This window comes from Simochromis diagramma, unplaced genomic scaffold (genome assembly GCF_900408965.1).
Source record: "Simochromis diagramma unplaced genomic scaffold, fSimDia1.1 OVJJ01000596.1, whole genome shotgun sequence".
Taxonomy (NCBI): Eukaryota; Metazoa; Chordata; class Actinopteri; order Cichliformes; family Cichlidae; genus Simochromis; species Simochromis diagramma.
This window is the reverse complement of record NW_024387245.1, coordinates 9746407-9769035: the sequence shown is the minus strand read 5'-3', so window position 1 is coordinate 9769035 and position 22629 is coordinate 9746407. Positions and strand designations below refer to the sequence as shown.

General features: G+C 37.0%; 1 protein-coding gene across 8 annotated transcripts in view; it reads left to right on the top strand.

Annotated features, from left to right (window-relative positions):
• The window catches only part of znf618 (zinc finger protein 618), a 45226-nt gene that overhangs the window by 7091 nt on the left and 15506 nt on the right, over positions 1-22629 (top strand). For 5 of the 8 annotated variants that reach the window (XM_040053515.1, XM_040053513.1, XM_040053511.1 and 2 more), the window contains 7 exons: positions 2942-3260; positions 5968-6045; positions 6910-6954; positions 20092-20181; positions 21189-21269; positions 21994-22083; positions 22440-22529. In XM_040053515.1, coding sequence (XP_039909449.1) covers positions 2969-3260; positions 5968-6045; positions 6910-6954; positions 20092-20181; positions 21189-21269; positions 21994-22083; positions 22440-22529 — 766 coding nt within the window. In that variant the 5' untranslated portion in view covers positions 2942-2968. The remainder of the gene's footprint in view (positions 1-2941; positions 3261-5967; positions 6046-6909; positions 6955-20091; positions 20182-21188; positions 21270-21993; positions 22084-22439; positions 22530-22629) is intronic. The other 3 variants (XM_040053514.1, XM_040053517.1, XM_040053516.1) reach the window with 3 other exon arrangements.

Sequence of the window (22629 nt, the reverse complement as noted above, 5' to 3'; positions counted from 1 at the left end):
TATTATGCTGTACAGTCGCTATACGGTTCGTCTCCTGAAGAACCAGCTGTTTTTTGTCTGTCCCAAACATGTTTCGTGTTATTGTAAAACTGTGTTTGATTCGTCTGTCTGTACATTACTTCTAAACAAATCATCCTTCCTAATAATCCGTAGGTTTCCCACCAAAGCTGCTCTGATTTCTGTGCTTTCGATGCATAGATTTTACCCAGACCTCTGAAGGTGTTCTGTAGAACAGCAGATCTTATTTCCTCTATTTGTTAGTTGGGTTTTCCATAGATTAGCATACCTCACATTTCACTTTGAGAGTCAGTCCCTTTGAGATCTGGGAACTTTGGGTCAAAGTCAAAAACCACCACTCTTTGTCATCCTAGAATAGTTCCTGGACGTGTTTTGCTGTGTGAGAATGATCATAGTCATGATAAGCGAGGCCTGAGCAATTAGGCTGTTCTGAATTTAGACGGTATGTGTCAAAGTAACATTGACATGACACTACCTCTTCTGGTTTACCTTCTTCCTGTAGTTCCTCAGATTAATGTCACTCAAACACCAAAATGTCAAAATGGTGAAAATGTAATTCGTCTGATTCGGCCACCTTCTTTCAATGCTCTGGGGATCAGTTCTGGGAATCACATGGGGACCAGTTCTTGGAATCGCATGCCTCTTATAGGTGCTTTTTGTGGTTCACATGATGTCTCCCGACTGCTCTTTAGCTATGCAGTCCTATATGCAACACCTTCTGAAACCTTTGAGTCAGAACAATATTTTTAGCAGCTTCTGCTGTTGTATCTCATATTTTGAATGAAACTACAGTGGTCAGCCACTTTAGAAATTCACACACAGCTTGGCTCTTCTGAATGTTCTGAGTTTCTTATGCTTGTAGAATTAATATAGACATTAATATATGTGCTGGTGGACTGAATACATTTTACTGGCCAGTCTTGGAAAAATTTGAGTTGTTTGAAGTTTCTCACAGAGGCATTAGTAAATTAAATCCTTTGGCAGATTTGAATGCACCCACAAATTTGCTTTGTATAAATGCCTTAGAAAGCTCTGTAGCTCTTGACATCACACCACACGGTTCACTAACAAAGAGGACCACCAGACTTTGGAAGGTCCCATTGTGACTTCCTCTACACATTGACTTTCATGTGGCTCTTGGTTTTTGTTGTTTATTGCCACAGTCCCTTTAGCAGTTGGGAGTGTTGTCAAATAAATTCCTTTCATATAGTGTGTCCACAGCTGTTTTTTGAAAGCTTTAATTTTTGATGGGATGACACGACACACTTAAGTAGCAAAGATAACACCAGTTCCCATAAGGTCAGCCCTTCGGCTTCCTATAGAGGTTCTAATAATTTGGTGTGAGTCACCAGCTCTAATGACCTGGCTTGTTAGATCATGTCCTTGTTTTAAATACAGTCTGTGTTCAGTATAGACAACAACTTGCAAAGACAGAAATTGTTCTTTTCAATGCTGCTAGTCTGTACCGATAGGCATATATCATTTTTTTTTAACTCTTGCTTATTGTGAATTAATGTATTTTTGGTGTAGACTTTTGAATTTTAACATACAAAATAAATTAATGAAGTGGTAAATTAACCAGTATTTAGTCTACAAATGCTCTATATATGGCTTACACTTGGCTAATGTGCGTTTTGCTGCTGATTTTGTCCACGGCATTACATGGCTTTACTTTCTGTGTCAGTGGGTGCTCCTGTCGTCGTGGGGGCGTTCCTATTGCTGTCTATTGTAGGTAACATATTAACTGTACTGTAGATCAGAGCCTTATACAGCCCCACTTTACAAGAAACTGAACTATTCCCAACTGAGTGAAAGCAATCTTCCCAGTTTAATAGTAAGACTTGGAAAAATCTGAAAGAAATGCGTAAAATGGGTTTACTACGATTCCTGAAAGTTGCAGAACCTCACCGCTGACAAAAATGAAAACTTTAACCAGAACATAATAAAATTCTTTGTTGTTGACCTGTATTATCGGCCCCTAACAAGCATTTAAATAGTTAAACCAAAAAGCTATATTTACAAATACAGCTTGTTTTATATAAGGATTGTAGGATATTGATAGAACAAGTAAGCTCAAGGGTAATCTTATAGTTTGATAATGGGACTGATTATTTACTCATTTATTAATTAAATGATGGTTGATGGTTTACTATCTGAACTGCAAACCTCAGATGTTTTCTTGCCAGTTCATAGGTCTGTTTGCTGAAGCTTGTCAGTAGTGTGTCATTTCCAAAGAAAGGTGTATTTCATCTATGAAAAGGCTTGTTGTTGCTGCATCGGTGTGCTATTATTAGAAGACCAATTTTCCCTCTTTCCATAATATCACTCATCCTGGCATAACTCTGTTTTGCTTGGTTGCATTTGGAGCACATTCTCTTGACAAGGCCTTTTATGGCGATGTGCTGAAGTGGCAAGTTGTGCAATTTAGATATTTTTGAAATTAGAGCATTTCAGTGCCACAAGGCTGCAGAATTTATGCCTTCAAAGGTCACTTATGATCAGTTAAGCCACTTTGTGTTAAAATGGACTGTGTTTTCCATTCTTAAAATTTCACTGCCACTGAAATATTATCTGTAATGTCTCCTATACCCTGGAGTTAATGCAGCTCTTGACTGTTTTTAGAAGATGAGTGGTTTTCATAGTTCGGGTCTTTTTTTGAGTTGTGTATTTGCCAAATGTGATTTATTTTGGGCAGATTTTTCTTCTACGCTTAATCAAATAAAATCTGACATCCAGTCAGCTTTTGTTTTATATTGAGTATGTTGCCATGGTTTCTTTAAAACAACACATTTAAGCTGAACCTGGCTGAGCTGGTGCCACGCTTTGATACTATATATTGGGCTTAAGGTCATACCACAATAAGGCGTGTATATTCCTTTGGGGCAGTAAATTCTTTGTCTCTCTGTTTCTGTTCCTCATACAGGAAAACAGGCTCAGAGGAGGTGGAGTCATGAGTGCACAAGAGTCACCCAATCCTGGAAAGGAGCAGGCAGAGGGTGGGAGCGCAGCCACAGATGCCCCAGCGAAGAAGACTACTAGTTCACCACCTGTCACCGTAAAGAAGGAGCCTGGGACGTCAGAGACGAGCAACGGGAAAGTCAGTGATCCCAATCCTGCTGAGATCTGTGTTGTCATTGGAGGAAATGGGGGAGCAAGTGGCGGTGGATCCCGTCGAGCTCAGTCCGAGGGTATGTTTGCCCTTGGTACTCCTCCTCCAACGAAGAGCACAGACTCGTGCATAGGTGTGTGAATGTACATATGGACATGTCTGTGCATTTGGTGACAGCAGTCATATCTGGTGTCTCATGACCCTGACGTTACTTCGTGGCTGTTGCAAACAGCAAAAAATGAAATTTAAAAAAAAAATATCAACATCTGTCTCACATTTTATAAACCCTTTTACTGGTTAGTCAAGGTTATTCACGAATGGCCCCTAAGAAAACATTGACTGGTGTAGTAGATGTTCATATAAGTAAGTCAAATTTCTTTGACCTCCATATATTGAGGTGGTAAAGGTAGATAGTGCCATAACTGCTCTGATAACACCACTTTAAATGCATACCTATTGTACAAGGGAAGTACAACAGCTATGCATGTACAAGGGAAATTCTACAAGACAACAAAAAGAGGTAGTCTGAGTTTTGTTTAGGTTTGCCTTTCATTCTTATGTAAACATTTGTAAACTGGAAATAGTCACATGATGATGGTTGTGATTATTATAACAACTGGCAACTTCTTTGGAAGAATATTAAGGATTTCAAAATAAGACGTTAGAATTCAGTGACACAACAAACTAGAGATGTATAAATTCACTTTTGAGTTAAAGTTTTTTTTTTCTCTTCATCCTGATGTTTTTGTGTATTCTTGCTAACAGACAAATGGCCCTGAAAATAAATCTCCACCTTTAGCCGAGGGATAAAATGCATGGTTAGTTGGCATGTACAGATGTTGTGACTGTCAAACATTTAATTGAAACATAATCACACTTTCAGGGTGCACCTGAGCATGATGGAGCATTTTGATAAAGCAAATAAATGGGTAGAAATTAAAGATGGCCAGTTTAAATGCATCCTCCTTCGCTTTAAATGCACCCTTCTTCGCTAGCCCTAATATCAGTCTTTGCTGAAATTTGTATTCCTATATAGGCAGCAGAAGGAGGTAAAAGACCACACTAAATGTCATGTATGATAAATCTAAATTTCAGAGAATGTTAAAATTAGTTTGGAGTTTTAGGGTAATATTTAAGAAGGAAAAAAGGAGGCAAAATAAAATATTAGGTGGTGGAGAAGACTACCATACGTTAGACCTCAGTCACACAGGCCATCCTATCAGGAGCTCCCTGGCAACTTGTGGTTGCTAGGGAAAATGTATATTTGTACTTTTTGAAATGTATTTGTTACAGTTTGTTACAGTTATAAGGCACAATTTGTACTTGAGAGGTGGACATTCTGTTTCTGGTTTGTGTCGTGCTTTTCACAGTTTCATAACAAGTCCACGAGTAGTTGGCACGTTTATGCAAGTAAGTCATTGTTTTCCATGGCCACTCCCATGCAACCCCAATAATCTGCTAGCGACCAATTGCTAGGTTTTCAGGGCAGCACCATGTACTACTCTGTGGCCAATTTTATCTAGAGACTGCCCGCAAAACTCTAGCAACCACTTGCCAGGTGTTTTGGGACTTCCCAACCACCTACCAGTGTCTAGACCTGTGGAACTAGAGGCTTATGTAGTTGATTTCACATCAAAAGACAGCAACCACTTGCTGATTGGTCTACCAGTGGTGGGCAGAGGGGTCCCGAACTGGTCACTGTGTTTGTGTAACTACAGGGTCACGTAGAATTACAAGAAAAAGATTTCCACATTGATTACTTATAAAATTTGATCCGATCTTTATTTAAATCAGTTATTAGACACGACAATCTGACTAAACACGTAACACACACAGTTGTATTTTCATATGTGTTTATTAAACACATTGGTGATCATTCACAAGCTGGAAATGAATGAATTTAGTAACTCATATAACCCCCTTTAGTTGCTGGTGCTTATCAGAGTTGCAGAGTTCAGAGGGTTTTTGGACAGTCTGCCTTGCAAAATGGTTTCACTACATCGGTATTTCTGAAGTGCCCTAATGGAACTGTCCTCTACAGGTCATCCCATAAATCAAGGTCAGGACTTTGGACTAGCCAAGTCATTTGTGTCCTTTTTGGCTATTCACTCCTAGATTTACCTGTGCTTTTGTTCATTGTCTTGTTTTGTTGCTCAGCCTTTTCAAACAGGGGATTATGAACTACTTTTCTCTTTCTTGAATCTTAAATTTATTGTTCCCCTAATGACTTCAGGGCTTCCAGACCTAGAGGTTTTGGAGCAGCCACAAACCTTGAAACACACAAATGAAACTTCTGGCTCATCTGTTTAAAGCACATGTCTCAAAAGTGTTGTGGACTTTCTGAGTCCTTTTGGTAGGTTAAGATGTGACGCAGTGTTTCCCTTTGAGGTTGTCCTTCCACTAGTAATATTCATAAGTCCAGTGACATGTGAACAAAGATTTTAGTAACGTGTAGCTATATCTCTAGGTGTCTTCCTCATTTTTCTTTTCTTTTCTTTTTTTTAAACCTCTTTCTACTCCACTCCCTCCATTTGTAGAAAACCCAATTGTAAGTAGCTTCTACAGAGGTTATTGGTACAGGAAAGGGGGATTAATTTTGTCCTACTTGGACTGTAGATCATTTTCAATGTGTTTTAATACAGACATGAAAACTACAATTGTTAATGTGTTATTAGTTATTCTATAAATATTACTTGGATGAGGGCCAGACTGTATTTCAATTCAGAAATCCTGGGAAATCCCATGTGGTTCTGACCTTTTTTTCTTGTAAGCCTATATATGTGACCCTGATAGGAATCACGTTATTTTTTTCTGACACTCTGTTCTGAATTTTCCTGCAGGTTCATATGTATGTGGGGTATGTGGGAAAAAGTACAAGTATTACAACTGCTTTCAGACACATGTCAGGGCGCACAGAGGTAAGAAGCTGCTATTTATTAAAAAATGTATTTGGTCCTTTATGTAAAAACAAATAACTGATTGCTGCACTTTTGCTTTTAAGAATATAGTCTGAAAAGTATTCAAAGAGGCGTGCATGCCCTGCTTTGACTGGGAATTGTTTTAAATCTGATTGTGTAAGTCAGTTATTTTTAGAGCCTGACCAGCGTATTGGCGGGGCTAATATGGTGATATATTATATTGCCCAATAAATGAAAATGAAGTCAGTAAAGAAAAGATGGAAGAAATGTCCCTCAACTATGATATGACTGTTGATGTTGCATAGTTTGTCCACCAGAAGGTACTCTTCAACTTCCTTGTTGGGAAAACGTGTTTGTTCTTGTTTCTGATGTTCCAGTCAGCTCATCTAAGCCGCGAGATATTTTTTTTTTTTAAACTCAATTTTTGTGTTATTAAGGACTCAACTAACTGCAAATAACAAATTTAAGGGTCTAAAATGTGTCTAAAAAAATTCTCCAATATATTAAGTTTTTTGGTTTTGGTGTCGATTTTAAAAAATTCTGTATTTTACGCTGTTGGCACACAAATCAACACAACAACCAGGCTAATCTGAGCAGAGTTGGGCAGAGGGTGTGCAAGTAATTCACAACTTGTTCTGACAATAAAACAAGATTATTTTTAAACTCTGATATATGCAGCTTTTCAATCACCAAATATTGGCGTCAATCTTGAGATTTCCATGTCTTTGAGGCTGTAGATATATAAATTGGAGCCCAGGTTGGAAGCACAGAGCACACATTAGCAGCATTTTTTTTTTTCATGGAGCTGCAATTTTATTTTATTTTATTTTATTTTTTTTAATTGATGTGTTTGTCTGTTTGTAGAATCAGAGGCCATGGTTGGCGATGGTCTACCCCAAACACCCAACAGTGAGTATACTTCTGCACCACCTGCTTGCCACACTTTTTTTTTTCTCGATAGGGCTGCCTAAGATGTTTTTGACCCTCATTTTCTGACACCACCACTTCCATTTAGCAGAGAAACATGAAAATGTAAAACTGAGGACTAGCCTGAAGGCAGTATGGTTTTACTCTTCGAGTGGCGGTATATAACAGCCACCGGGACCTGCGTTTACTAGGCGTTCCAACATCACAGAAAAAGTTTGATTAGGGCTAAAAATACTCATACCTCAGAGTAATACTTGAGTTATTTATAAATCTTCCTACACACACTCGGCATTCATTACATGAACGTGCACATCACTTTAGAGGTAAGGTATAAATATGGCAGAGAGGAAAAAAGAGAACAGTCTTTATGCACATAGATCATAAGTTTTTTGTTTTTTTTTAAAGCTGTATGAAGAGTATGAACACAGTGGAACTACAAGGTCTGTGACACTGTTAATAAGTAGGCCAGTGAGGCTGCTAGGCAAAGGAGTTGCTATTAGATTAAATTCTTAAGAGGATGAAACATGCTGTAAAGCATTTTGGTTGATGCCGCAGATTTAGACTTTTATACTTGATAATGACTGGCATATCAATTTAAAAGTGCATTTTTAAATATAGATTTCTTTCTATGAGCAGTGTTGGTGGCCCCAAAAGAAATTGGCAGGAGCCGATGGTAAAAATAAATGATGTTTAATGATACATACAGAGTGGTTCCCTTAGAATAGGAAAATAGATTCACATATTATGTGAATATGACTTAAAGTCTTTTTAACAACAAATTCACAGCAGTTTGTGGAAAACAAAACCAGGCCAGCTTAGAAGTCTGGATTTCCTGTAAGTGTACTTTGCAAAAATGCCCTGTATTGAACAAATGTTTGCACAAGAGTATTTTAATAAGCAAAAGACAACACAGGCTGGAGGACTGTGGAGGAGTTGTTGATGTTTAAGAGTATTTCAGGAAAATTGCTAGAACAAACTTTGCATAGTTCTGATTAAATGGTGTTCAGCCAAAAGCCACCCTGTGCTTAAAAAACAACAACATGCAGAGTTTGGTGGGGGGTGGGGGGTGTTGCCTCAGATACTGAAGAGACCCTAAAATAACATTTACAAGGTCTAGTTTTAATAAGATGGTTTTAAATACTTTAATTCCCAAAAATGCAGGCTTGTGCTATGAATCATAAAAATAAAATCCAATTTCCAAAAATTTGTAAATAAATTTAAAAAAATGATTGATGATGATTTGGAAATAATTAAAATATTATCTTTATTTGAAAATTGGGGACCGATAAGTGATCAAAAAAAATCATACAGACAAGAAAACGGAAACATTTTAGAAATCAGTGTAAAAAATTGTGTTAAGCTAAAAATTATATTTTTATGCATTAGACAAACAATAAATTAAAACAACTAAACAGTCCCTGTTCACATAATGAAAAAAACTTTATATTTTATATTAAGCATATTAATGCCTCCTTTGGCCTTGTTGAATTCTTGCATTGCATCTTGGTATTGTTTTTATGTACTTATGTTCATTCTCTTTTTTTATTTTATTTTATTGACTTCCAAATAGTTTCTAGCTTTTCCCAGATATTTGCTTTGGATGAAATGCTTGTGAAATCTATCTTAGAATTTACTAAATTCCAAATCTCTTCTATAGATTTTAGTCTGGTAGTCGAGAACTTCAAATTCCCTTTAATTGGTCAGATAGTTTTGTTAATGAAATGAACCGATGACCAATAACTTTTAGTCCAGATGGGATTCCATGATGCATCAAGATTTTGTGTAGACCTTGTAATTCATGGCTGCTGACTTGCAGTAATTTGCCAGAAATATCCAGATGGAGCCACATATTATAATGGAATCTCACTGCGGGTGCTATGCATCTAGCATCATAAAGTTCTCAGACTCTGTGCAGACATTAACAGTCTGTAGAGAGTCAAATTTGGACTCGCCGGTCCAGAATACCTTCTGTCCTCCAGTCATTTAGAGTCCGGTGTTTGTGCTCTCTGGCAGATGCTTCTGAGTATTTGCAGATTTCACATAATGGTTTCTTAGAAGGTATTCTTCCCTTTAAGACAGGGGTGTCAAATGTACGGCCTGCGAGCCACATCCAGCCCACGATACAATTATATCTGGCCCGCAAGATCATTATATATGTCAATTAATGGCCTGTCGATATGTGCGAGCTGAGTCTTCAGGCAGGGAGGGGTGGGACTTTATTTTAATGGGCACACCATGCGGCCAATCATGTGCAAACACAGATTGAGATCATACCATTATGTGAAAGAGGAATGAGAGGCAGACGTTCCGAAGACAGCAAGTAAACTGGTACAGGCCAGGTACACAGAGAGATGGGGGAGCTGGATTTAAATGCAAGCATGTTGGAGAAAAGGTGACGAAATGAGCAAAAATGTGAACTGAGCACCATCTGGCCTCATTTCAGTGATACACATTGATACCTGAATGTGTGCTTGAAGCCATTTATAATCATTAACTTGTTTGATTCACTGCTTACCACAAACAAGCACAAGCATAGTTTTTGGACTTTTAACTGTATTTTCACAAGTTTAACAGCTTATTCTACTGATAGAAACCTCCCCTATGGCCATTTATACTAGACAAAGTAATTAAGAAATAAACAATTAACCTGTTGAACCCCAATGCCCCTGGTACTGGAGGCAAGCAAGAACATCTGGTTTTATAGGATGTACCGTCAGATCTGTTATTTAAATATAGACACGTGTGGTGTCCACAGAAACGTTGAAATCTCAGCTGGAAGCCCCCAAAACCATTTCAACAATGTCCAACAGATAAAACGGTATACGATTAAAGAGCAGGTAAACAGATTCTGCAAAAAGATGTTAACACAAAGCACGGATCCCTCTGTTCATCCGACAACACGGAGACGGTGTCTCACAGATTCCAAAACTGCAGTCACTTTTGTCACTGTGACCAAAATTCAGTGAGCCAGCAGCACAAAAACACATTTAGAACTAGAAAAATTTGCATTTCCTGCGAAAATGCTGTGTGGATGCCTTAATGCTGAAGATGTTTGTTGAAAAAAGCTGAAAAAATTTAAAGTTGGAAAAAAAAAAATGCTGCCCTGAGCAGGATTCGAACCTGGCCCTCTTGGTCTAAGGGTAGGTATTTAGCTCACTGAGCCAAACTCTTTCTCACAAAGCAGAGGTGGAGAGATTGACAATTGTGCTGAAATGAGCAGAAGCTGCTGAGAATTGTGCTGATAAGGGGTGGAAAGGCTGAAATTTTTTCAGAAGAGGTGAATAAGCAGAATTTGGGCAAAAAAAGAGGTGAAAATTCTGCTGAAAAGAGTTGAATGAGCAGAATTCTGCTGAAAAGAGGTTTTTGCTGAAAACAGCTGAAAAAGCTGGTATTTGTGCTGAAAAGTGGTGAAAAAACTGAAAATTTTGCTGAAAAGGGGTGAAAAAGATGAAATTTGTGTTGAAAAGAATTTAAAAAAAATTTAACTGTTAACTGAAAGAAATGTTGCCATAAGCGGGATTTGAACCCAGGCCTCCCAGTCTGAGAACGGATGCTCATCTCACTGAGCTAAAACACAGGTCAACCCGGCAAGGAAAATCAGTGAGGCCACTGATAATATGCAAAAAAGGGCAAAAAAGTATTGCAAAAAAAATTCAATATCTCAAAAAGTATAGAAGTTATGAGCACCAAAAGTCATAGCAGGAAAGAGCAGAATTTTTTAAGATTTGAACGTGAAAATAGCACAAAAACTGAGGGAGTAGTTGAGTGCCAAAAAGTGTACGGAAGCAACTAGTAAATAGTGGAATAAAGAGAAACAGGAACTCAATAGAGTGGATGCCTATTCAGGCATCCACACAATTACCTTCACTGTCTTGCTTGCATGATGAAATCACACTTCCTATATAGTTCTCTTGCTCTGTGTACTTGGAAACCAGTTTCCCATCAAAAATCTACATTTTCTGCCTTATTCACTTACTTATTACACAGAAAAACCCCAGAAGTTTCTATCTTTCACTTTCAATAGATTTTTCTGTTGTTGTTGTTGTTGTTGTTCCTTTTTTTTTTTTTTTTTTTTTTTTTTTTTTATGACTACAGTTTAAACCCCCCCCCCCCCCCCAAAAAAAACAAAACAAAAAACAAAACAAACAAACAAAAGTACAAAGTCTGGACAATACAGGTAGAATAGTTGTGCTGACAGGTTTCTTTCTTTGTCACAGCAGCTTTTTCTTTGTTGTGTAGAAAAACAGTTACATATTTAACTTATTTACACTGACAGAAAGTAGAGTTTCACTGGTCTGGCCCGCTTAAGATTAAAGTGGGCTATATGTGGCCTGCAATGTAAAACGAGTTTGACACCCCTGCTTTAACACTTATTCGTTCAGTACTCTACCAGTGTTCATTCTTGAGACCTTCTCAGACTCTGGTCTAGAAGCATTTATCTCTGGCTAAAGATCATCAGTGTCCGTCCTTCTGTTTGTAGTACTTTAAATCTAGAGAGCCCTGAGATCTGCTTCAGTCAGCTTTCATTTTCTGCCTCTTCCTTGGAACATTTTGTAAGTATCAGTCTCTGTAATCAACTCCAAAGAATACTTGACTGCACTGTGAGAACACTTTGTCTCGCCCTGTTTGTCTTAAAGACCATCCAGCATCACAGAGTGCTTAAATGCGGACTCTTTCCTTTTTCAGTGAGTTCTTGATGTTTGTACTATTTTGAGCAGCAGTGAGGAATTTCAAACTGAATTCATGTTTTTACTCCCTAAATTTAAGCTGGCACACTGGAATTCTCTGAGAAGTCAGGAATTAATCAAGCATAACGCTCAACCACATTTTTTTTCTGCTCATGAATATAAGTACATGACTATAATAACTATAACTTTGGCATCTTAATCAAAAAATAATAATATACTCGATTTTTAAATGGGGTCATTTTGATTCAAGCACTATGTGAAAAATAATGATAGGGTGACCTTTTTGCTGTTGGTGTGCATTGCCTACTTCTAAAAAAGAGAAGGCAACAGTATTTCTGGATTAACAAGATCCAGAAATACTGTTGCCTTCTCAGTGGATTTGTGAATGCAAAAACCAACAGTGATTAGAGTGCAAACCCATGAACCCATGCAGTAAATTGCACTGCAGAATGTGTGTTTTGCTATTTCTTTTCCTTTTTTTTTTTTTTTTTTTTTAGATTCTCTAAATATTTTATTGACATTATGTACCATAACTGGAGAAATTCCCAAATTATTTTCAATTTAACATAAAGACACTTTCTTAACTTGCTGGTTTGACAACACTATTTCAAAGAGTAGAAATAAGGAAAGGGAGTCTTCTGCTTATATTGGTGTGGTGCTATTTCTATACCCAGTCATGTAACAAATAACAATAAATTCCTAGTAAATTCTTCACCGTGTTATGGTTACACAACTATCTTTTGTTGCCATTGCTTGCACAACACATTGCTTGCAATAAATTCAAAGTGTGAATACTCTTGAATATAACTCAGTTCTCCTTGTGCAACATGTCTTAAATTCCACATGATTCCATATCACTTTTTCATAACTGCATTACTTCTAATTTCAACAGAAATGTATTTACTGTTAGAAAAACCGCTGGGATTTACTATATTAAAAATATGCAATCCACAGTAGCAAGCGAGATTTGCATCTGTTATTTTCTTCCCCCCAATACTTCATACGTTCCGCAGCCATTTCATTAGGTACACATTGCTTGTACAGGTTCGGACACCCTTTTACAGAAGTAAAACATCAACGTACAGCCATCAGAAGTGCCTTAATTCTTGACACAGATTCAGCGACATTGTCGTTATAGCATCACACAGTTGCTGCAGATTTCTAGAGCTACAGATCCAAGATAAGAAACTAACGTTCCACCACATCAGAGGTCCTCTATTAGATTTAGATCTGGTGACTGTGAAGGCCATTGAGTACAGTGGACTCATGTTCAAGAAACCAGTTTGAGATATGTGAAATATGAGATATGTTATTGATTTTATCAGAATTGATTCTGATAAGAATTTGTAAGAGTGTGCAGTGGGCTCATGTTAACATTAAATTTTAAAATTTGTCTTTCTTCACCCAAGTTCTTCTACATCAACTGATTGAAAATTGACAAAAAGCCTTATCTTAGAAACTATGATACTTACAAGTTTGGTGTGTATTGTCAACATATAGAAAATACTATATGAACATGACATTTGACCTCTAACCTTTCCCCTGCAAATTCACTGAGAGAACTGCTGCTTTCTGGATAGTTTCCCTTTGTAAACTCTTGATGGTTGAGTGGGAAAATCCTAACAGATCAGCAGTTTCTGAAAAGTCAAATCAGCCATTCTAGCACCAATAACTGTACCACATCAAAATGATTTAAATTACCTTTCTTCCCCATTCTGATGCATAGTTTGAACTTCAACAGACTATGTTTACCTATCTAAATAGCTGAACAGATTTTTGTGCTAATGAGCAGTTGAAAAGGTATAGCTAATGGAGTAGTGAGTGTTCATTAACCTTTAATTTTTGATGAAACTTTATCCTCCTTGGCATGAAGGATACCAGTGTTGAACAGAGTTTTTGAGAGGCATACCACCAGAGACCTTGGATCCAGCTGCTTGAGGGTTTGTGCTGTTCTACTTTTCCCACCCCAGAAGTGTTCTGTACTGTACTCTGCTGCTGCACTGGACACTGGAATTAACCACTATTATCTCAAAAGTTTGATAGTTAGGGGAACCTTTCTCTTGGGGAAATGACCAGAAGTCATAAAAAGTCCTATGAGCACTCACCTCATTGAGAGGAAAACCAGTAGCATGGACACTCTGTGCAACATGGAGCAGCTGCAGCTGTGATTCTCTAATGGTTACAGATGCAGTCCAACATGTTGATGGGGGATTCTGTGTATTCAATATTATGAAAAAAATAGACCAGTTCTTAACATTGCTTCCTTATTTTTTGGTGGATCCACTATCAGTGTTCTAATTTATCAAAAGGACATACAGCCATCAGATATTTTCATCTTTGTCATCATTAAAATTCAGTTCAGTTTTATTAATATAGTGCCAATTAACAAGTTTACTTTCAGTTATCCCCTATGGCTATACCTGTTGTAGCAAGGGATTGCTACAACAGGTAGCTCTGCATGTTTCATTTAACAATTTACACTGGTTGCCTTTCCTGATGCAATCTCAAAGGAATTTGTGTCTCCTCATGAGATCGAACCGGTGATCTTTTGCTTCTAAGGCGAATGTCATGGTCAGTGATAGAAAATATTCCGCTGATGTAACCTCTGGCCAGGAGTCAGTTAGTCAGTCAGTATTTTAATATGTCTATAAGCACTGATGTTGCCATTTATAAATGTCATGTGCCCAACGCCTTCACACTTCCAGCACTGTGCTTCACTGTTGAGACTTTGCATTCTCCTGTTTTCACAGCAGACGTGCTGGACCCCATCTGAGCTGAACAAATTTATCTCGGTTTCAGCTGAAAAGTATGCTGTAAATATTCTTCAGGCTTTTTTTTCATGTTCTTTGTCACAAAAAAGCAAGATTAATCTTTTTAAAGTAATGACCTCAGCAGTTAATGGCTAAGAAAAAAAGCCCATGGTTGATCACTAGCAATGTGCTTCTCATTTTTCATGGTCTTTAACATAGAGGAAGGCTGTTGCAGCTCTGATTATTAGTGATACTGTACTGATTCTGTACCTTTTTAATGCTACAACTGTGGTTTCACAGATTTGTTTTGAGCATCAGTCGTCCTGTATCTTTTTTTTGCTTGTCTTTACTGTCTGGAACCATGGGACAAATTTTCAGATAGACACAACCCATTAATTCCAGTAAAAACAAACAAACAAATGTTCACTCGCACCTGTATTTTCAAAATAGATTTTATAATCTAATATACTGTGCAAAGTCTCGAATCACCTCTCATTTCTTTATATTTTGCTTTTAAGGAGCTTTATAGGAGCCAAATCTCTTTTTAATTCATTTTTTTAAAGGTGTAATATGAAGAGGGGGCCTTAACAGCCCACTGATAATAGTGTGCATCTAACTTAATAGGCAAAATCAATATTGTTTGAACACAATCTTTATCCCTTCAAGCAAACTACACTTGGTGATAATATTTAGCTGTTTTCAGAGATAAATTTGTCCATTTATTACCCAGGTCCATTAGGTTTTGGATGAATCTTTTATCATCCAGTCATCATTGAATTAGAATATACTCAGAAACGTGCTCTTCATTTTCCTTCCATCGTTTTGTAGTAAAATAAATTCCTGAATTGTATCAAAGTGTAATAGTATCGTAAGCAGGATAATGTAAACCATCCCTTGTTCTTTGCCAGGATAAGGGTTGAAAATCTTTTTCTCCCCTGCCAGATGTACTGTGATCCCTAATTTGTCCCATTTATTGAATTTCAATTTGTTTGAGTGTTTGTGATAGGAAGAATAACCTGGTCAAGATGTTCATGTTCCTGCCTCAGCTTGGGATTTAAAACTTAATAATGGGATTAAATTCCACCTCCTATTGTCATTCCCAATTGTTTTGCTCAAGAGGCTCAACATTATGGCATACCAATTGTTCTTTTACAGTTAATATTAACTCATAAATATGTCACGAGGTATGAAATTCAGTTTCTTGAGTGGACTGCAACTTATGCTCCAGCTAGTTTTATAGGTTTTTGGAGTATTCAGCTTGTAGCCTGAGATGGAACTAAAGGTATCCAAAAACACCAACAAGTTTGGAGTTGATATCTCTGGATTTGACAAGAAGATTAAGATGTCATCTGTAAATCAAGAAAGTTAGTGTCCCTGATTGAAGTATTACTTTATTATTCTGTTAATTTTATTATTACAGGATCGAATATTAGTATCGTGGGTCAATCCCTGACTTAGTTCCTAAATGGATATGATGTTTTTAAAGACTTGTGAATGATCCCAAAGTTGTTTCCTGAAATCTTTCCAAGTGATTTCAAAACCAGCAGACAGACTGTAAAGGGCCTATTGCACAACTTTGTCTAGTCCCTCTGCAGGCTGAAAACTGAAAGCTGAAAACTTTTGTCATGTCTCCATTTATTATTAATTTTGCCTTTGGATTGCTTAGCAGAGATGGATACTTTTTAGTGAAGGTATTTTTGTATTGCTTTCTATAAAAAATTTCCAGTTCACTTAAATGCTCTGTCTCGTACTGCTTGCAGTTTGTTGTGCTCATGCAGAGTATGATGGACGTTATCCTGCTTCTGCCTTTGCCAGATAAAGCCGTTCTGCAAGAAACTTATTATTTGAGGAAGGAGATTTTTGGTTCTTTTGGCCATGATGTATGTTAAAAATCTTATAATCTTTGTTCACAAAATCAAGAGGTCAGTCCTAAGGATGGGAAATAGCAAGAAAAGGCTGAAGTTTGCCAAATTACACAAGAACAGGAAATCAGAACTGAAAATCGGTGGCAGGGGTCCAGGTTCAGGTCTGGCCCATACCCTTTCCTATCATTCTCCTTCACAGTCTCTCTTATCTTCCTGTCACGGTGTACTGTCCTATGAAAAACAAAGGCTATAAATGCTCCGCTAATTATATAAAGGAGGGCCATTTCAGCCAGTGGTGTTGGGCTCTTGTCAATTAATGGGATTTTGTACACAGCATCAGATTTTGATCCACCATGCAATACGATCTGGAAAGCATCTGATTGGCAGTGGTTTCATTCATCACCTCACAATAATGCCAGTGCAATAAAAGCATACCTAGATGGAAAAACACACAGAAGAACTCTATCAGTCATAGATTGGCCTCCTCAGTGCCCAGAACACAACATTATTGAAGCAATTTGGGATCATCTTGACAGAGAATGGAACAAAAAGCAGCCAATGTCCAAAGAAAAGCTTTCAATGTCTTTCACGAAGCCTGAAGATATATTTCTTGAGACTACTTAAAGAAATGACAAGGTTTCCCTAAGTGAAGTTCAGATTGTGTTGGGGAATAATACCATATAGAGACTTTCAAGCGTGTTTATAGAGGAAAACGAATAGAGTACAAACTCTATTTTTGCCCTGCTGTATTTCCATGTATTTTTACATGTTTCAGTAACCTGCTACACCTATTTCTATTATTTTCCAAGCAATATATTAAGGAGTGAGTGGTGGCTCAAGACTTTTGCAAAGCAGTTTGTTTGTAAATATTTCCACTTAATTACCTCTAAATGTTTGCTTGTATGCATTTATTTTGTCAGTACAGTGTCTTATGAGTTTACAATTCTTTTAGGATATGGAAAAGGTTGAGCCAGATTATTATTATTATTATTATTATTATTATTATTATTATTATTTTATTTTATTTATTTTTAAAGCATCACCACTGCATCAACAGACTGATGTAGTTTATTTAAGAGTATGCTAATCCACGAAGAAGGGTCATAGCTAAATCACCAAAGGTCCTGTGAAATATAACATAGAATTAAACATTTTGCACATTAATTGGTACATTAAGATTCATGTTTTTCAAACATTTTAGATTATATTTACAATTTCAATTGGTCCAAAAGCTAAAAGACTAAAATACAGTAAGCAGTACACAAACTTCTAACCATGTTATACCACTGTGAAAATTGTAATTTTATTTTTTACAGTATATTTAGAATGCTGGTTGGTTTGTTTGTTTGTTTGTTTGTTTGTTTGTTTGTTTGTTTGTTTGTTTTTGCTTGATATGTAAAATGGGCCTTGCACTGCAAAGTTTTGGTAGATTTAAAAAGCTAAACATTTGGTTTGACATTTTTAGTAAAGTCTAGTCTTATTTTGGGGTTGTTTTCTAACTATCCTTACTGAGACTTGTGTCCATAATGTTGTTGATTCAGTCCAGTGTGCATGGACCACTGATTTAACAGAAGCTTTGATTATACTGACAAACACCAGGAATTCACTGATTTATGAAAATTTATTTTAATTAGTGGGAGAATTGATGTAATATACACAGCACTGCAGCCAGGCAGTATTATAAATGCAATTACGCATGCTAATAATTACTGTTATTACTGTAAAATAAAGAAAAATCTTTTTAATCACCTGTTAGCTTTTCTTTGTCCACTTTTAAATGGACATTTGCTTTGCTTACATAACGCTTACTTTTAACATATTTTGCACAGTATGTACCTGAGCTGTCAAACAATGCCAAAAGTCATTTTCAAGTTTTACTTAAAATGGTTTGAGCCTGTGGTTTTTATTATTGTCACTAATATTCTTATTATCATTAGTATTAATAGTAGTTTTAATTGAATTTAATCAATGAAAATTGGTCCGTGATGCTTTCAGGGTTTTTTTTTTTTTAGGTGTGAAATCAAACATGAATCAGCCTGCTTTTATTTAGCTTACTTACTTTAGCTTAAAGAAAAGAACATGCAAAAGGTAAATAGTACGCCTTGCGGTTTACCTTCAGTTCAGCTGATTATTCATCCATGTATATTCACTAATTTATGTAGGTTAAATCTTCTCTCTACTTGCACTGCCAGCTATGTGTCTGAAATCGGAAGCAGAAGGTCCTACACTGGTCTACTTTTCTCATTTTGTACCCCCACAAACACTCACTATGTGCCATAGTGCTATATTAAGAGTCGCAGACGCTGCACACCTTTTCGGAAATTCAACTTTGTGTTTTATGTAGTTTGTGAGACACCTGCCAGTACTGCAGCTTTATTTTTTTCCACATTTGAATGTGGTTCCCCCCCTTTTTTTCTTTTTAAACTTGATTATATAGTGAATTTGTGTTCAGAATTTATTAACAGCCCTTCTGTCTATTACATCCATGAAGTGCCTCAGGAATTCAGCTAAGAATGCAGCTGATTGGATTAAGTGCCCCTTGAGAACAGGCTGGAGAAAATTTAGAAGTTGTCACTCTGCTGCTAAATAATAAAACATTTCACATGGGTGTGTGATGAGGGGCCTTTTGCAGGGACAACGTCAGACATGTTATTACAGAGAGAGACTAAACCTGAAAGAACTGGAAAATTGATTTTTGTCTTACAAGTCTTTGTGCTGTGCTTTTTATGCAACAGATTGCCTTCAGACAGCAGTTGACTGCAGTGTGTAGAGGCACTTCAGTTCTCACTTGTCAACAGCCACCTGGCTGAACAATGTTTTACCCCACAACAAAATTAACAAGAGCAGAAGAAGCAATCTTCATCTCTGATGCCCTTTCACGCCCTTTATACACTTGGAAAGAAATGTCAGTGAATCCTACATCAACAAAAGTAAAAATAACAAAGTAAGACTAAAGTAACATTATATTGCACATTTAAACACTTTTGAACAATACATAATAGTATGTACATAGTCACAGACGCGTACATTTCGATTAAAAAGAGATCTTCTTTTAATTGTGTGAACTTGCTGTTAACTAACAATATATATGGTACTTTAATTTAAATGCAGCTTTCTATTTTCTTTGTGGGGTTATTTTGCTTTTATTTTTAGCTTTTGATATTAATGTTGTCATAAAAATATTAAGATCATTATTAACCTCTGATCGTTCCACTTAAAGGTCAAGGTTGTTTTTTGTTTGTTTGTTTGTTTGTTTTTTAAAGCCTCAATGAAATAACATTTTTCTAAGGTTATCAATGACATGAATTGAGAAAACTTGTGAATTGTTGTGGGCATGGGATGACCCCTTTTCTCAGAGCTTTATACCTGGAATTCTTCCCTCCCTGTTTGGATGCACTGGAGTCCTATCTTATCCTGTGTACTTTAAACATTTTTGTTAATTTAACCCTGTTTGTGGTGCAAATAGACAAAAAAAAAAAAAACAGAAAACAGAAAAATAGGACCCCTGACCTTCAGTTGAAAGCAACAACGCACTTTGGAATTACATGTGTGTTAAATCGCTGTGCGGTGCATTTCAGTTGGCTAAAATATATGCCGTGTACGTGCTTGGTCCAATGTTCAGTTTAAGCCATTTCTCTCTCTTGATCTCGGAACTTTACACAGTCCATACGTGTGTTGATATTATTTAGTTTTCCCGAGCGTTTTTTTTTTTTTTTTTTTTTTTGTCTAGCTAGCGTTACCTGAATTTGGTAATAAATTAAACACTGTTTGTACTGTCAGTGTTATTCATTGTTGGCTTGTTCCTTTTATCTACAGGTAGCTTCCGTTACTCCTGTGACATCTGTGGAAAGAAGTATAAATACTATAGCTGCTTTCAGGAGCATCGTGACCTGCATGCAGTTGATGGTAAGTTTTGCACAATTTTCAATCATTCCTCGTGGAAAAATCTGTACTTTCTGCAGCAACTGCAAAATCTAAACAAAGGGGACTAGATTGTTTATATGGAGGAAAAAAAATAATAAAATTAAGCATTTTATTCAAGGACTCCAAAAAACAGAAGGGATGGCCAGTGTCTAAATGTGGTCTGCAAGTCAAGGGAATTAAGGGCCCTTAAACTTTTAGAAGAATGAAAGTCAGCAGAGGCATGGCAGAATACATGTGTGTAAATGAGCGCAAGGCAGGAGGAAAGGTGAGGATACAAGGAGCAGAGGTGAAGAGGAGAGTGCAGGCTGGGTGAACTGGGTGGAAAGAGTTACCTAAGTAAAATTTTACTTGTATAGCACCTTTCAAGATAAAAATCACAAAGATCTTCACAGAAGCTAAATCATAAAAACAAAAATTAACCAAAAGCAAGTTTAAAAATATGACTTTTTAGTTTTTTTCAAAAGAGACCACTGAGTCCACGGATCTCAAGCTCAAAGGGAGAATTCCAGAGTCTGGGGGCCAAAGTTACAAAAGCTCTGTCACCTTTCGTTTTCAGCCTGGATGGACAACCAGCAAGCCCTGATCACATGACCTCAGGGACCTGAGTGAGAGACGAGTGTCAGTGTGTCAGATTTGTGACAGAAGGATAGCAGCAAGAGTGAAAGGAATGATTTACAAGATGGTAGTGAGACCTGTTATGATGTATGGTTCGGATACTGTGAACCTGACAAGAAGAGAGGAGGCCAAGAAATAGCAGAGTTTAAGAACGGTTTAGGTTGAGCAGTTGAAACAAAGTTAGAGAGGTGAGGCTGACATGGTTCGACCATGTACCGAGGAGGGATAGTGGATATACTGGGTAAAAGATGAGATGCAGGCAGGAATTGAACTCATGTGATTATTGTAGTATTACATATCTGAAAGAGCTCAAGTTTTGTGACGAGTATTGTGAGAAGATAATCGGCTTATTCATCTTCCTTTTCTTCTCTCAGATCCATACGAACAGGTGGTGCTACCTGTGGATGGCCTTAAAGAAGAGGAGCCAGTTGAACCCTATCAGAAAATTGGACCAAGTAAGACTGTTTGGTGTACTTGAGGTACACAGATATCTGTACACAAAATTCACAGTTTGGTATATTCATTGATTGGTTTAGTTTGATTTAAGTTTAGCAGACAAAAAAGTGCCTGATATGCAGTTATTCTTATTGTTAGAGTTGGGATAATAAAATGCTGCAGTCAGTCAAAAAAGGCTTTAAACTCCTTGTTCACAAGCACAAAGTAAATAAAAATTATATTTTAAAATAAGTGGAAGTTGTGCACAGTTAACTTTTCAAAATCTGAAAATATTTTATTTCTTTGTTTACTTCAACACGGAGGAATCGCATTAAACCAGGGAATTTTAATACTGAGCTGAGGGTTGTGTACTGAACCATCAGGACAAATGCAATAATATCGCTGCAGATGTCTGTACAGAGTGTGATTTCAAAATGAAGACATACCACAGCAGAATGAGATTACAAAATTCATTTTAAGGTAGCTTGGCTTTTGTGTTTCCCTGCAGAAGAAGTATATAGAAAGATTTTCCAGAAAGTTTTCTTTAAGTTAAAATTCTGTGACGTTTTAGGGCCTTACAGTTTCAGTCTTCTGTCCAGTTAAAAGTATTGAACACCGTATAGTGAAAAGGCGTTAAGTCATTGTGATACTCAGTGTTGTAAAAAAAAAAATAACACCAAGGATATACGTTAAGTAAAGACTGGTAAGGTTTCCAAACATAAGTCCATAAGTCCTTTTTCGCAGGGGAAAAAGCACTCACCCACCTCTACAGAGACAGCGGGTTCAGCAGACAGCAGCACGTGCCCCTTAAAACACTATTGGCAGTGTTTGCAGGTGGGAATCCTGCACTTATCACTGCATTAATGACTTTTATGGGTGATAGTGTGAACCTCCATGCACAAAACAGGGAAACCCCTGTGTTTCTAATCGCTATTATGTACTGCTAAATGTAAACTGTAAAAAAAAAAACCAAACAACATCCAGTCAGAGTCACTGCTTCTTCCTCTTTCCACTCAATATCGACTTCTTGTTTTCTGCTTCTCTCTAGTGAAGTAAGGCATGTGCAAAAACACTATTCTTCATCTTAACTGAAGATAACTAATCCAACAGATTTAATCTTTACTCCTTATTATAACCACCGTGGATACAGAAAAGGACAAAGGTTTGTTTATGTGTTTTCTTGTTTCCAGAAACTGGGAGCTATGTTTGTGAATTCTGTGGGAAGCAGTACAAGTATTTCAACCCGTACCAGGAACATGTTGCTCTTCACACGCCAATGGGTGAGTTCATTTGTTTTCTGTGCTTTATTTATTATGATAATGAGTCATTTCTTCATTTTATTTTTGTACAGTATGAAATCTCATATGCAGCTCTAAACCT